Below are 16,444 nucleotides of genomic sequence, written 5' to 3' on the forward strand. Positions count from 1 at the left end.
ATGCTGGAAACACACCAGACACACCATGTGAAGTTATTTAACCCGATTATCGTTATTTATGAGTCTTTAGCCCAAGTGAAGGAGTTCAAGTACCTCGGGGTCTTGTTCGCGAGTGAGGGTACTATGGAGCGTGAGATTGGCCGGAGAATCGGAGCAGCGGGGGCGGTATTGCGTTCGCTTTACCGCACCGTTGTTACGAGACTCTGTCCATGCAAGTGAACGGAGCGTTCACTCTTCCTCCATTGGGAGGTGTTTCAGGCACGTCCAGTGGGGAGGAGACCTCGGGGAAGACCCTGGACTAGGTGGAGACCTCGGGGAAGACCCTGGACTAGGTGGATAGATTATATCTCAACACTGGCCTAGGAATGCCTCGGGATCCCCCCGTCAGAGCTGGTCAATGTGGCCCGGGAAAGGGAAGTCTGGAGCCCCCTGCTTGAGCTGCTCCCCCCGCGACCCGACCCCGGATAAACAGATGACGATGAGATGAGATCGTTATTTATATCCGAGATTATTTAATCTAACCCGATCTAAACTGTATCATGCACCCAAACACGGCGGCGTTTGGGTTTCCTACCTCGGACTCTAGCGCAGCCACATGCGCGTTGGGCGCGTTGAACCATTTTTGTGACACACAATGATCAAGCGTCAGGTTAGGCGCGTTAGCGTTATCCAACGCGAGTAACGCGGTTGGTGTGGCCGTACCATTAGTCGATTGATCCATGATGAATGCAACAATTGCCTCGCAACTGGCTGTTTATATCTAGCCGGTGCCATGTTTGGGTGTGTGTCTGTGCCGTAAAGCATTTTCGAAACTACAATCTGACTACATTTTCGAGGATACTTCCGTTGCGTCACATCCGGATTGTGTCGGTCCGAACAGAGCAAGTTGCATATGCGCTTTTTCACTGGAGAGGCGACATGGGTAAATGACACACCCACCAATCGACCCAGAAATGGATGCAGAACCATCAGCATAACTCTCAACCTGCATACTTAATGTAATTTTGGCTAAAAAAGTTGCATAGTGGGCCTTTAATGCGCTTGTGTTTCCAAGTCACACCATGATCCATGCGATGAGACAAAATTAAGCTCTTACGTAGAATGGGTCAATAATGCATAGTTTAAATAATGTAGCATACATTGATGGCAGATCTCAACTGTGGCAAATCATATTTTGTATATCTTATACATAAATCATGTATTTATTTTCTGCATTTTATACGCTATCTGTAGCTGGTGGCAAAAAAACGTAGGTTTTTCATACATTTTGTGAAAAATCCATATAATAACCACAAGGGTTAACATATAACTTTTACTCACATTTAACTAGTCAGTTTGCCTGAATCATGTTCTGACTTAAAGGCCCACTATGCAACTTTTTTAGCCAAAATTACATTAAGTATGCAGGTTGAGAGTTATGCTGATGGTTCTGCATCCATTTCTGGGTCGATTGGTGGGTGTGTCATTTACCCATGTCGCCTCTCCAGTGAAAAAGCGCATATGCAACTTGCTCTGTTCGGACCGACACAATCCGGATGTGACGCAACGGAAGTATCCTCGAAAATGTAGTCAGATTGTAGTTTCGAAAATGCTTTACGGCACAGACACACACCCAAACATGGCACCGGCTAGATATAAACAGCCAGTTGCGAGGCAATTGTTGCATTCATCATGGATCAATCGACTAATGGTACGGCCACACCAACCGCGTTACTCGCGTTGGATAACGCTAACGCGCCTAACCTGACGCTTGATCATTGTGTGTCACAAAAATGGTTCAACGCGCCCAACGCGCATGTGGCTGCGCTAGAGTCCGAGGTAGGAAACCCAAACGCCGCCGTGTTTGGGTGCATGATACAGTTTAGATCGGGTTAGATTAAATAATCTCGGATATAAATAACGATCTCATCTCATCGTCATCTGTTTATCCGGGGTCGGGTCGCGGGGGGAGCAGCTCAAGCAGGGGGCTCCAGACTTCCCTTTCCCGGGCCACATTGACCAGCTCTGACGGGGGGATCCCGAGGCATTCCTAGGCCAGTGTTGAGATATAATCTATCCACCTAGTCCAGGGTCTTCCCCGAGGTCTCCACCTAGTCCAGGGTCTTCCCCGAGGTCTCCTCCCCACTGGACGTGCCTGAAACACCTCCCAATGGAGGAAGAGTGAACGCTCCGTTCACTTGCATGGACAGAGTCTCGTAACAACGGTGCGGTAAAGCGAACGCAATACCGCCCCCGCTGCTCCGATTCTCCGGCCAATCTCACGCTCCATAGTACCCTCACTCGCGAACAAGACCCCGAGGTACTTGAACTCCTTCACTTGGGCTAAAGACTCATAAATAACGATAATCGGGTTAAATAACTTCACATGGTGTGTCTGGTGTGTTTCCAGCATTCGTAGTGTTGATCAGCAGAGAAATAGTCCGCCAAGACGTTGAGGTTGCTTAGCAACCAGAGACGCTGTCCATGCAAGTGAACGGAGCGTTCACTCTTCGTCATAACTATCGAACCAAACATCCTTCACATTTACCGAGCGAACATTATGAAAGTAAAATGCACATTTCTCGCTAAAAATGTTTCCATAAACGCATTTAATGGCGTAACTATGTTACTATTTCCACCCAGAATAAAGAAAGATGTCGGCCGTATCCTTCTGTGCAAGGGTCACTACTCTCTGTCAGTGACGTCGGGTCAAGCTCCACGCTGATTGGCTATCGTCGCTAAGCGTCACGCGTTGAAAGTTCTGAACTCCGGGCGTGGTGCTTTACGGCACAGACCCCGAAACACGGAACCGGCTCGATATAAACACAAACAACTAAGGGATTGTTATATTCATCATAGATCAGCCGACTAAAAAGAGACAGAGAAACCCAATGTCGGAGGAACAGAAGAAGAGAAAAGGGAGACTGACCGACAGAGAGGCCAGACACGAGTAAACTTTGGGCAAGCTTTTCAGGAATAGCGTGAACTGAAAGAAAAAGAAGACTGCAAATCAGACGCCGACTCGGCCGTGTTGCTTTTGAAATTGAAAGTACCCTTGGGTGAACTTTGTCTTCGTGGTATTCTTGATGTTGATAGTCTCTGTACAAATGTGTTTGCTCAACCATTTTGTTGTGAGCCCTGTAAAAATTGTTTTCTCGACCGTTTTGTTGTGAGCCCTGTATGTTTCTAGCTTGCTTGGTTGCAACCATATAAACACCTTTGTTTCCATGGGTGTTTTGCTGTTCGTCCGTCTCGTCCCCCAGATACAGACTGAATCCCCGAATCCAGGTTCTTGTTTATTTAGATTATTATGTTGGCCAAACCTCTTACACTGATTGTTCTGTTCAACCTAAGATATAACAATTATAATCTAGGATATAAATTCTCCCCGTCAACTATAAAAAAGGATGGATTTATGTTTATTGCAATACAAATACACCATTTTAAAAATGTATAACCTTGCCTACACTTTATGAACATCTACTTCGGACATGGCTCCACGCATTCGCCGGCTTCTTTGAAAACAAATGCACATGGCTCGCGTAGAAGTGCATGGGGAAGGGTCGTCAACGAGTTGTTACGACAGTGTTGTGAAATATCTACTACGAAGCTGTAGGGGGCGCTGTGTAGAGAAATGTGCGTGCCAAAATCAAGAAAACAGCCAAGGAATGCCCGAAGTTGCATAGTGGGCCTTTAAAGGCCCACTATGCAACTTTTTTAGCCAAAATTACATTAAGTATGCAGGTTGAGAGTTATGCTGATGGTTCTGCATCCATTTCTGGGTCGATTGGTGGGTGTGTCATTTACCCATGTCGCCTCTCCAGTGAAAAAGCGCATATGCAACTTGCTCTGTTCGGACCGACACAATCCGGATGTGACGCAACGGAAGTATCCTCGAAAATGTAGTCAGATTGTAGTTTCGAAAATGCTTTACGGCACAGACACACACCCAAACATGGCACCGGCTAGATATAAACAGCCAGTTGCGAGGCAATTGTTGCATTCATCATGGATCAATCGACTAATGGTACGGCCACACCAACCGCGTTACTCGCGTTGGATAACGCTAACGCGCCTAACCTGACGCTTGATCATTGTGTGTCACAAAAATGGTTCAACGCGCCCAACGCGCATGTGGCTGCGCTAGAGTCCGAGGTAGGAAACCCAAACGCCGCCGTGTTTGGGTGCATGATACAGTTTAGATCGGGTTAGATTAAATAATCTCGGATATAAATAACGATCTCATCTCATCGTCATCTGTTTATCCGGGGTCGGGTCGCGGGGGGAGCAGCTCAAGCAGGGGGCTCCAGACTTCCCTTTCCCGGGCCACATTGACCAGCTCTGACGGGGGGATCCCGAGGCATTCCTAGGCCAGTGTTGAGATATAATCTATCCACCTAGTCCAGGGTCTTCCCCGAGGTCTCCACCTAGTCCAGGGTCTTCCCCGAGGTCTCCTCCCCACTGGACGTGCCTGAAACACCTCCCAATGGAGGAAGAGTGAACGCTCCGTTCACTTGCATGGACAGAGTCTCGTAACAACGGTGCGGTAAAGCGAACGCAATACCGCCCCCGCTGCTCCGATTCTCCGGCCAATCTCACGCTCCATAGTACCCTCACTCGCGAACAAGACCCCGAGGTACTTGAACTCCTTCACTTGGGCTAAAGACTCATAAATAACGATAATCGGGTTAAATAACTTCACATGGTGTGTCTGGTGTGTTTCCAGCATTCGTAGTGTTGATCAGCAGAGAAATAGTCCGCCAAGACGTTGAGGTTGCTTAGCAACCAGAGACGCTGTCCATGCAAGTGAACGGAGCGTTCACTCTTCGTCATAACTATCGAACCAAACATCCTTCACATTTACCGAGCGAACATTATGAAAGTAAAATGCACATTTCTCGCTAAAAATGTTTCCATAAACGCATTTAATGGCGTAACTATGTTACTATTTCCACCCAGAATAAAGAAAGATGTCGGCCGTATCCTTCTGTGCAAGGGTCACTACTCTCTGTCAGTGACGTCGGGTCAAGCTCCACGCTGATTGGCTATCGTCGCTAAGCGTCACGCGTTGAAAGTTCTGAACTCCGGGCGTGGTGCTTTACGGCACAGACCCCGAAACACGGAACCGGCTCGATATAAACACAAACAACTAAGGGATTGTTATATTCATCATAGATCAGCCGACTAAAAAGAGACAGAGAAACCCAATGTCGGAGGAACAGAAGAAGAGAAAAGGGAGACTGACCGACAGAGAGGCCAGACACGAGTAAACTTTGGGCAAGCTTTTCAGGAATAGCGTGAACTGAAAGAAAAAGAAGACTGCAAATCAGACGCCGACTCGGCCGTGTTGCTTTTGAAATTGAAAGTACCCTTGGGTGAACTTTGTCTTCGTGGTATTCTTGATGTTGATAGTCTCTGTACAAATGTGTTTGCTCAACCATTTTGTTGTGAGCCCTGTAAAAATTGTTTTCTCGACCGTTTTGTTGTGAGCCCTGTATGTTTCTAGCTTGCTTGGTTGCAACCATATAAACACCTTTGTTTCCATGGGTGTTTTGCTGTTCGTCCGTCTCGTCCCCCAGATACAGACTGAATCCCCGAATCCAGGTTCTTGTTTATTTAGATTATTATGTTGGCCAAACCTCTTACACTGATTGTTCTGTTCAACCTAAGATATAACAATTATAATCTAGGATATAAATTCTCCCCGTCAACTATAAAAAAGGATGGATTTATGTTTATTGCAATACAAATACACCATTTTAAAAATGTATAACCTTGCCTACACTTTATGAACATCTACTTCGGACATGGCTCCACGCATTCGCCGGCTTCTTTGAAAACAAATGCACATGGCTCGCGTAGAAGTGCATGGGGAAGGGTCGTCAACGAGTTGTTACGACAGTGTTGTGAAATATCTACTACGAAGCTGTAGGGGGCGCTGTGTAGAGAAATGTGCGTGCCAAAATCAAGAAAACAGCCAAGGAATGCCCGAAGTTGCATAGTGGGCCTTTAAATTGAGGATCATGAGAGTGAGAAAATGTCAACATCCTTGTTATTATCTTTTTTATACTTACTCATAACCTTACTCAAACTAATCACTTGAAACTAACAGTATAATAATAAATTAAAAAGCCTGTCAAAACATCGCAAAACATTTGCTTCCCTCTCTAAAATTCCTCTCTATTCCATAGGAATTGTGTATGCTGATATGATATAATTATATATATCATTGAGTAAGTAAATAAATAATATAAACAAATTGTTCAGGTCTTACCCGCGGTTCCCAGGCACACATCCCAAGGAGAGCTGATTGGCTGCTGGGGTCCCATGGCTCCGCCTTCTTTGTCGGTTCCCTGAGTGCCGTCCCCAGCTATGGTGGTGACTCTCCCTGTCAACAGGTCAATCTACAACACACACACAGACACATTGTTATAACCCACCGTCATCTGCCTGTTATATCAACGGCCCTTAGAAGGTATGCACAAGCCTCACAGTAAGAAGTAGTAATTCCCACATCGCTACATCTCTCGCTACGTTCTACCCTTCTACTGGTCTAATGTGACACGCCATGTTAGGTGATTAAGCACCATCTTATGTTATCTAAAATAAATCTTAAAAGCTATTTATTTTTATAATGAAAATGCATAAATAAATATAGCTTGTATGTCAGCAATCTTCCAGGACCCCCATATGCAAATAAGGAGTCCCAGAGTAAGCTCTCGACCCAGTGGTTGGGAACCACTAACTCGAGTTCAGGAGGCTGCTGATTGGCTGACCTTGCGGATCAGGTGGTTCTCGGTGTCTGCCACGTACACCAGGTCGCCCCTCATGGCCACGCCCTGCGGTGCATAGAAGGTCGCCTCCGACAGGTCGCCGTCACGCCTCCCGCTCCCCGGACCTGTGACATAGCAGATGTGAGCGGCACCCTGAAGCATGCGGGATTTGGGTGGCAATCACATCGATGACCTGCGGGGAGCACTGCACTGTGCAGCCTCTTTGTGGAAGGCCAGAGTAACCAGAGCAGTGTGAATCGCCCTCCTACTGTGTCAAGTCAACCATAGAACATCTATATCTAAACATACAATTAAGTAGGGGGGCTTTTTTTGAGTTTAACGGGTTTGCAACACGGCGACCCGAGGCGCTCAGTTATGCAAAAGCAGTCAGCAAAACAATTCCCATTGATAAAAATGACCACGGTACATAACCGCCCCTCTGCTGTTATGAAGCCTTCAGGGCATTATCCGTTCAATCAGCGACCGCATGCACACAGCTGACACGCAGCACAGCCCATCGCGTTTGCAAAAACAGAAAATGCCGTGGCAACATTAACTTGACATGAACTGACTTGAATTTATGATCAGGCTTATCTCCATATGTTGTTGCATATGTGATACAAAAGGTACAACAAAGGTGCAATCAAAGGAATTATTTGACAGCAGGATCAGACTGAACAAAAAGCAGTAAAAGGAAGGCAAGCATCCAAAAGAACACGAGCACCAATAAAATACCTTCTTATACATAAATAAAAAAAATAAAACAAAAATCGAGTACTGTACATATTTCTTGGGACATTCTCGAAAAGACAGAACCTGTCGTTTTTAGGCATCTAGCAGGACGTCTGGAGTGACCCCAACCCCTTGACCCCTGACCCCTGACTCTGACCCCCTACCTCCCACGGTGTGCAGCAGCCTCCCCGTGGACGACACCACCAGGATCCGGTGGTGCCCGGTATCGGCGATGGCCAGCCTCTTCCCGTCGTGGTCGCCGCCGCCGTCGTCCACGGCGACCTTCCCCGGGAAGGAGAGGAGCGTGGGCGGCAGGGAGTCCCGGTACAGCTTCAGCCCCACGCCCTGCGGCGTCAGCAGCCCCCGCTCGCCGTAGTACCGCAGGGCGGCGCCCGCCAGGAGGGGCAGCCGCTGGCGGTGGCCCTCGCCCACCAGGGAGAAGAGCAGGTTCCCCCGGGGCCCCAGCAGCACCAGGGTGGGCCAGCAGGTCACCTCCAGGTCGCTCCACAGCCGCGCCTCGCCGTCGTTCACCACCGGGTGGCGGATGTCGTAGCGCAGCACGGCACTGCGCACGTTGTCCAGCACCTGGAGGAGGAGGGGGAGGAGGAGGAGGAGGAAGAAGAGGGGGAGGGGGAGGAGTAGGAGGAGGGGGAGGAGGAGGGGGAGGAGGAGCAGGAGGAGGAGGAGGAGGAGGAGGGGGAGGAGGAGGAGGAGCGGGAGAAGGAGCAGGAGTGGGAGGAGGAGGAGGAGGAGGAGGAGGAGGGGGAGGAGGAGGAGGAGCGGGAGAAGGAGGGGGAGGAGGAGCAGGAGAAGGTGGAGGAGGGGGAGGAGGAGCAGGAGGAGGAGGAGGAGCAGGAGGGGGAGGAGGAGGGGGAGGAGCAGGAGGAGGAGGAGGTGGAGGGGGAGGAGGAGAAGCAGGGGGAGGAGGAGGTGGAGGAGTGGGAGCAGGAGGAGGAGGAGGAAGAGGAGGGGGTGGAGGAGGAGGAGGAGGAAGAGCAGGAGGAGGAGCAGGAGGAGGTGCAGGAGGAGGTGGAGGAGGAGGAGGAGGAGGAGGGGGTGGAGGGGGAGGAGGAGGAGGGGAGGAGCAGGAGGGGGGAAGAGGAGGAGAAGCAGGGGGAGGAGGAGGAAGGATGCAGGGTGAGGTGGAGGGGAAGGAGTTGAAAAGAAGGAGGGGGAGAAGGACGAGTAGCAGGAGACAGGAAATGGAGGAAGAGTCAGGATGAAGGCGGAGGTGAAGGAGTTGAAAAGTAAGAGGGGGAAGAGGAAGAGGAGGAGGAAAAAAAGGAGGAGAAGGATTGGAAGCAGAAGAGGAGTGAAATGTAATGTCATTTTTTGTGCAGATATAAAAAACAAGGGTCTAAGCCGGCTTTCAAATAGTGCTGTTATTTTCAAGTACCCAGCGTGGGTTTAGGTAAAGTATCATTGAAACTGGTTTTACATACATGGCTCACGACAAATCGGACACTTACCTTTTCATTTGGGAACTTGGCGGAGTGTACACCCACAATAACCAGCCCATCTAGAGGTGGATATCCCAGTGTATGGACGATAGGACAAAGCAGTGGATGGATGGATGGGGAGACAAGCAGGATAAACAAACGTTAGCAGAGTGATTTAAAAGTTTGATAAAAAAATGCTCAAAGTTCAACTGCCCACTTTGACAACACATGAGTATATATTCCCTCCCTGTTCAAACAATTATCTGATAAAGAAATATTGGAACTCAGCCTGAGGCCACAACTGTGGTACTGGAAAGTGAACAAATTTATACTTTAATAACAAACGTATTGTAACAAATCAACGTCTGCTCTTTATCTTTGTTAATCAAAAAATACCAAAATAAATCTTTCTTCGGAGGAAACATGCATATAATTCATACCATTATTTGTATTTTTACATTGACTATTACATTTGACCCTTTGGCAGGTAAAAAAGCCTGGGTAATAAACAATCGCTTGTCTGGTAGATTGCCCCACACTGGAAGGTAAAAGGACAACATGATAACAGTTCATGTGACTGTAAAATGGTAACTTCAAAAAGGAAGAGGAGGGGGTGGAAGGAGAAGAAGGATGAAGAGAAAGGAGACGCTGGAGAAAACGGGGTGTAGGAAGAGAAGGAGGAAAAAAGGAGAAGGAATGGGAGGCAGAAGAGGAGTGAAATGTGACGTCGAGGGACAATGTGAATACATACAAGGCTCGCAATTCTTTTGTGCAGAGAGCAAATAAAAATACAAAAAAACAACGGCAAAGTGGCTGAAACTGCCAGTTCGCTGACCCAGGCTTCAATATGTCTTGTAGCAAGCAACAACAGTTTTGATACCCAGCTAAACCCTTTGCTAGATGTCATGATGCCCTCTCTTTTATTTAACCCACTGTCCTCTCCACAGAAGACAAAAATAAAATCAATCAGATAGTATATCAAAAAGAAAATGAAAAATCTCTCCGAGTGGCCATGGGGACAGAAATAGAGCCATACAAATACTGCCCATTCATCTCTGAAAACAGGCTCCATGACATCACAACAGAAGCAACCGGGGAGATATTCGACAAACCTCCCCTGATTTGCACAGAGCACCAATGAGCTCTGTGATCCTCAGGGGCTACCCTAGACCTCCAGTCGGCTTTTCAGAAGAATCCCTCAGTCCTGTCAAAACAGCAGGCTCATTTTAGTTATGGACCCAAGGAGCCAGATTGATCACACTGTGTGTCTGGGCCTGTGTGTGTGCCCGTTGAAGGCGGCAAGCCTTACATAAGTGCCCCTTAATTAGCAAACCTTATGCAACGGTGTTACTAAGGAGAGCTTCATGTTCCATGCATTGTTCCCATCCCCCCTACTTATTCATCTTAATCTACCTAGTTTCAATAATGCACCAGAATCTTTGAATAATGTCTACTCTCAAGTGTACATCTTCATTCTATTTACATTGTAACGGCTTGTTGTGTATATGGATTCTTTATTTAATATCTATCTTATTTGACATGTGTATCTTCTCTTTATATAAATGCATTCAATTTACCATCCATTTTGAGTTACGTAATACCAGAATGAGGTTGCACTGTCCGAGTGCTGCTCCTACACAAAAAACAGAGCTTTGAAACTCAGCCACAAAATTTACAGACAAAGAGTGCAACTCATTTGTTCAATTCATCCCCCATATTAAATTATACCTCTATCCAACCAAAGATCTTGAATGATATTGAATCACCCTACGTCGTTGTTTGGTTGAACTCAAGTCTGAGTGGGCAACATAACATAATAATAGTTACAGTCCTCCTGATCCAATTATCTAAAAGAATGCGGAGGACATGTCTGAAAACGGCTATAAAGTAATTACTTTATTAAGTCTGTTAGTGTAGTGTTTCCCCAACCTTTTTTTCTGGGGACTCATTTTTTTTTAAATTACAAACCATCGTGACCCAATACACAATAGGCCTTATCTATAAAATCGGGAGGAGAACAAATTTGAGCATAAATTAACAATCCTGAACGTTTTCACTGCCAATTCCGCATCCCCTTATATATGAACTTAAACCATGGAAGTAAATCTGTGCCATCGGATTTTGAAAATAAAAAGCCATTGAATTCTAAGCACTGAATATGTATGTATTGAAATAACGGGTCTGGATTTTTTGCCTATGAATTTAACTCAATCAATCATATTCAGCTTTATTATTCAATGTTAAAAAATCAAAATCAAATACGTTAAAAAATTCAATGTAAATATTTTCAACTCCAGGGTATTCTTTTTGTGACACCGAATGCACGTTAAGTGGCTGGAGCAAAACGGTTGATATGCCTCTGTGGTGGCATAACAAGAGCGCAACGAGCGCGCAGAGCCAACACTATTCCGCACCGACTGACATGATACAGAAATGAGGATGAAATCCACCCAAGTCACTGCAATCACACACACACACACACACACACACACACACACACACACACACACACACACACACACACACACACACACACACACACACACACACACACACACACACACACACACACACAGGCATTAGTTTGTTTACTTTATACTGCAGTAAAAAAAACTAAAAACGGTGTGCAGTATAACAAAAACATAAATAAAACATAAGATCCCCCCCCCCTCACCTTGTTATTAAATGTGCTTAATAAATACATTTGATTTGATTTGATTAGCATTTTACAACCGATACAATGGATGGGCGTTTAGTAAGGTCCACCACCATTGCTTCTCTCCCCATAAAAAGCTAGTCAGTGTTTAATGACGTTGATTTACCTTTGAGCATTTCCTAATATAGGCTACTGTGTAAAACGCTGTTTCAAAGTAACGTTTGTATCCAGAAGGCAGAATCAAGTGACGCTCTTCCCGCTCTCCTTGCTTGACCGCGATCTAGCATCTAGGATTGATTGCTCTTCCTTGGGTCCCCAGATGTTAATACTGAATTTTCCGACATTGAATTTTGCAGCTGAATTTGGTATGTTGAATTTGGGGACGTTGAAAATATTTACGTTGAATTTTTTAACGTTGAATATTTGATTTTGAATTTTTAACATTGAAAAATAAAGCTGAATAGGATTTATTGAACATTTGAAGAGTTAAATTCATAGACAAAAAATCCAGTGCAAATATTCAGTGCTTAGAATTCAATGGCTTTTTATTTTCAAAATCCTTTGGTTCCATATTAAACCAGCCATTTCGAAGAGATGAATCACAACTTAATTTGATGCACTTGCTATTGAAAACATAACAAGTATTAAATACTTTATAAATGAGACCAAAGAAATGCGTTTAGGCGGAGTTAACATCTCCTTGTTTTGGCTATCTCATTGTTTTTATTTCCTCTCATCAGTAAAACAAACACAACGTACATTAGCCTTTCAACTAGATTCAATGTTAAAGGTAAAATTATCAGAACAATACAAACATTCAGTACTATCAAAAAACATGCTTCTTGTTGAAAGTTTTTTCAAATGTTAATGTGTAAAAAAAAATATATATATATTTTGTTATAAAAAAAAAAAAAAATTATTATACCCAATTCAGATATCCCGCAACCCACATGTGGGTCGCGACCCAGTCTTTGGGAAAGACTGTGTTAGTGTATGAATCTGTATGACTTAGACCAGTAAAAGCTGAGCTGATTACCCACTGCTATTGTTCCTGCTGTCAGGCTTACAAGTTGGGTACAGACTTTAGCAAGAGTGTGTTTGCCATTGTCATGCTTTTGAAATATACAACTTTAGGGAGGGTTCAATTTTCATTTTAACTTAAAAATCCACTCTATTATTACTACACAAGCATAGTCAAATCGATATGGTACACAGATACACAAATAGATATCTGTAGGTAACAAAGGTGCTGAGGTTATAAGGGACTTATTATTATATTATTCTCCAACCTAACATCCTCTTTGTGCAGCAAGTACCACAGACAAAATCATGAATAGAGGATTCACGTCACTTATTTGAGTAAATCCGAAATAGCGCTAGGCAGCACTGACGCCGTCAGAAAGAAAGTGCCAACACCGCCATACTGCGTTACTATTTGCTTCCTGTAAAACCCAGCCAGCAGGCTTGGTACCAGCACAGATTGGGAGGATGCTGGGGTAGGGAGATGAGGGCAGGGTGGTGGGGTTGGGATGGGGTGACCATGGCTCTCACACCTCATTGGGCACAGCAGCAAACAGAATGTACCGGCCGTTGTGCCAAAGATAAGGCTAGATAATGTTTAGTGTTGCTGTGCCTGCAAGCTGCTTTTGTGTCCTTACAGTGTGTTCTGCGTATATTTTGCTGTGGGTGTGTATGTGCATTGGATGTAGTGTATGTTGTATGGGTGTGATAGTGTGTAAATGTCTATGGTGTGTAAGGGTCTTAGTGTACATGAGGCCTGTACGATTCTTTGTGTTTAAATGGTGTGTATGTCTTGATCTTTAAGTGTATCAGCAGGAACATGTTGGTTGGTGTGTGGAAATGGTGTGTCTGTCTTTACGTGTAAGTGTGTTAGCCAGTGTGTGTGTGTGTGTGTGTGTGTGTGTGTGTGTGTGTGTGTGTGTGTGTGTGTGTGTGTGTGTGTGTGTGTGTGTGTGTGTGTGTGTGTGTGTGTGTGTGTGTGGCGACTGGACAGAAGACAGAGCTATGATGTTGCCTCAGCGGCCCCTTTCAAAGAGATTACGGATAGTGGCATTCGACCAGTCCTTCGCCAGGTTACGGGATTACAATACGATGCTCAATGCTTTATTTATTGTTGATGCAATATGGTTGCATTCGAACATTGTATACAATTGTAGACTTGAATTTGTCAGCGTATTTATGTGATCGTTTCATTGTGCGTAACTGGCTGTGTGTGCTATTATCTGCATTTTGAATACAAATGAAACAGTACATTTGTTTAGTTTATGGTCTATTGGGTACTTCATGTTTTTCCTTAATATTCATTGCTTGTTGATTATACCGTCAATATCTTGCAGAATGAACGACATTACAGGAGGTGAGTTCAGTACTATGGAGACACGATGAACTCGTTATAAAACCATACCACTATCACTTTCAATCAAACCGCCAGAGTGTGCTTTGAGTTAACGAGGTATTATAATAACCATGGGAGGGTGCAGGGTTACAAAGTGGCCCTAATGAGAGATTCAATGTATGCTAGCGGGTTCACTTTGCAGCAGAGGTAAAGAGTTCCTCAGGGGGCCTGGAGGAGACGCCGGCTGCTGTTCTCAGCCCTCTGGGTCACTGGGTGCATATGCTCGTGTGAACACACATTCCAGTGATGCTTTATAGAACAGAGTGCCCTCGATGATATCAAACGCAAAACCCCTGCACAGTAACAGCCAACAGTGAAGCGTCACCTGACACGAAGCAACCAATGGACAAACAATGGAGCCAAGGTTGGCCAATTTAGTGGTTGGTACAGGTAGTTATGGACACATAACTACCGTGCAGGTATACCGGTATGATTGACAAAACAATGTTTGAGTTTTCAGAAATACATTTATAAAATGTATTTATTTATTAATTATAAGAGAACATGATTCCAAGAAAAGGTTGTCTAAAATATTTGGGACTAAAGAAAGTGTGCGTTTAGCTGAACTTAAAGTACAATCCTGTTGGGTTGTTCAACCTTTTTATTCCAAATTGGTCCAAATTTGGGTAAAGCTCCTCTCACCCATTTGCAAAAAAATCTTAAGGCATATAAACACATGAGGAAGCAGATAGATTCTCAACTGTTGGTATATCATAACCATTGTTAGCTCAACAAAATACTTTTTGTCATCAAAGTTGTGTTTGATCGCATAAACCACCTGCACAGACAATCCAGGATCATGCAATATTTTGCAACTGAACATGGTGTTTATAATAATTGCATAGAGGAGGCAGTTTCAGAGGAAAAATTGCCTTCTATGAGACATCTGGTGGCCAAATGCTGCAATTGCGATTGTTCGGCTTGAAGTCATTCTATTCTAATCGCCCTGACTTTTCAATAAAGGGGTCAAGTTTCAAAATTGTACAATGGGTTTTCAAGATATCTACCTGTTCGTGCCTCAAAGTTTATATTGTCAATTATTGCATTGGATTCATTGATATAATTCAAGATTTTGCCTAAACCTACCTCTACTTAAACCTCTCCATCTTTGCTCTACCTCACTTTATTGGCATCAAATATTGACCCAGGTACTCATCAGATGTTGTGCTATGGCCCCATAGCACTATAGGGCTTACAACTGATTGTTCACTAGGTGGAATTCAATCTGAAACACAATATTTATTTCCGGCGAAATACAATCTTCCACTCATGCTGTGTTGTCACATTATTCACTCTAACCACCTCATTGGATATTTCACTTGCACAACAATCTATATTCCTTTTTGTACCAAGATAACATATTAAAGCCTTTGCAGTTGTGGAGATATACTTTAACTTTGGGTATGTTAGTTTCAGGAATATAATCTGAAATAGGCGTAAATGGTGATGAAGTTAACCCCGACCTACCCGTGACAGAGTGAGTGTTCTCCAGGCGGTGCAGGTCAGGCAGGATGTGCATGCAGTTGATGCAGCAGTACGTGAAGAAGTCCAGGACCACCACCTTCCCGGACAGCTCCTTCTCCAAAGAAAGCGGCCCCTCTGTGTTCAACCATTCCAGGCCTGCAGAGAGTGGGGTAGGGGGGGGGGATTAGCATATTTTTGATGCATTGGTGCATTTTATTTACCCAACGAAGATAGTGACTGATGTGCTGGAACATAAACATGTATTTTTTATGTCGGGACAAACACAACAAGAGGTTTTTTTATATGTGAAAGCTACGGATATATGCTGCAATCAAAAATTAACCCAAAACCCAAATCTTTGGTTATGCTGGTTTGAAGCTTCATGACAGTGGGGCAATCCACACTGTTGATAAAGTTGACCAATCGAACGAAACTTTGAACACAAAGTATGCACACAGGAATCACTATAATATAAAAGGTCTATATTATGTTATATATTGTTTACATTTAAATAAGTTGATGAAGTCCACTGTGATCCAGAGTCCACTAGCCTATATGTTTACTGTCACCCATGAGCAGCACTGTTGTTGTGAGTAGCCAGCGGTCTTGTTGTGGTCTCCTACCTGGCTGGAAATCGGATATCTTCAGATCTCCACTCTCTTCTAACTTATTCAGATATTCATAGACGATCTTTTCTTTCTCTGTTTGAGTTGTGGCCTCCGTCAGGGCGGTGTCGAGCTGGGTCTGGAGAGGAAACAGATCAGACAGACTGCTCTGGGACGCCATCGTCTCACTACCAGAAGAGGAGCAGGGCGGGTAGAGACATCTCAGTGATTCAACTATGTGATTTCGCTAAAATAAAAATATCCGATTAAATATTACGCAGGACAAAGAATAAAATAGAAAAAATCTCGATTTAAAAGCGTGATTATTTATACTGAATTTTAATTACGTTATTTTTAGTTTTATTTGCGATTCAATAATT

At 44.5% G+C, this 16,444-nt stretch overlaps 1 protein-coding gene across 1 annotated transcript in view; it reads right to left on the reverse strand.

The window, feature by feature from the left end:
* The window catches only part of nhlrc2 (NHL repeat containing 2), a 29,329-nt gene extending 13,048 nt beyond the window's left edge, over window positions 1-16,281 (reverse strand). Inside the window, exons 1-6 of the mRNA XM_030339966.1 lie at window positions 16,083-16,281; window positions 15,463-15,615; window positions 8,954-9,003; window positions 7,649-8,069; window positions 6,756-6,877; window positions 6,254-6,383 (exon numbers count right to left, since the gene is read on the reverse strand). Of these exons, the coding sequence (XP_030195826.1) occupies window positions 6,254-6,383; window positions 6,756-6,877; window positions 7,649-8,069; window positions 8,954-9,003; window positions 15,463-15,615; window positions 16,083-16,245 (1,039 nt within the window). The 5' untranslated portion in view covers window positions 16,246-16,281. The remainder of the gene's footprint in view (window positions 1-6,253; window positions 6,384-6,755; window positions 6,878-7,648; window positions 8,070-8,953; window positions 9,004-15,462; window positions 15,616-16,082) is intronic.
* Between the last annotated feature and the right edge of the window lie 163 nt (window positions 16,282-16,444).

This window comes from Gadus morhua, chromosome 18 (assembly GCF_902167405.1).
Source record: "Gadus morhua chromosome 18, gadMor3.0, whole genome shotgun sequence".
NCBI classification, from domain to species: Eukaryota; Metazoa; Chordata; class Actinopteri; order Gadiformes; family Gadidae; genus Gadus; species Gadus morhua.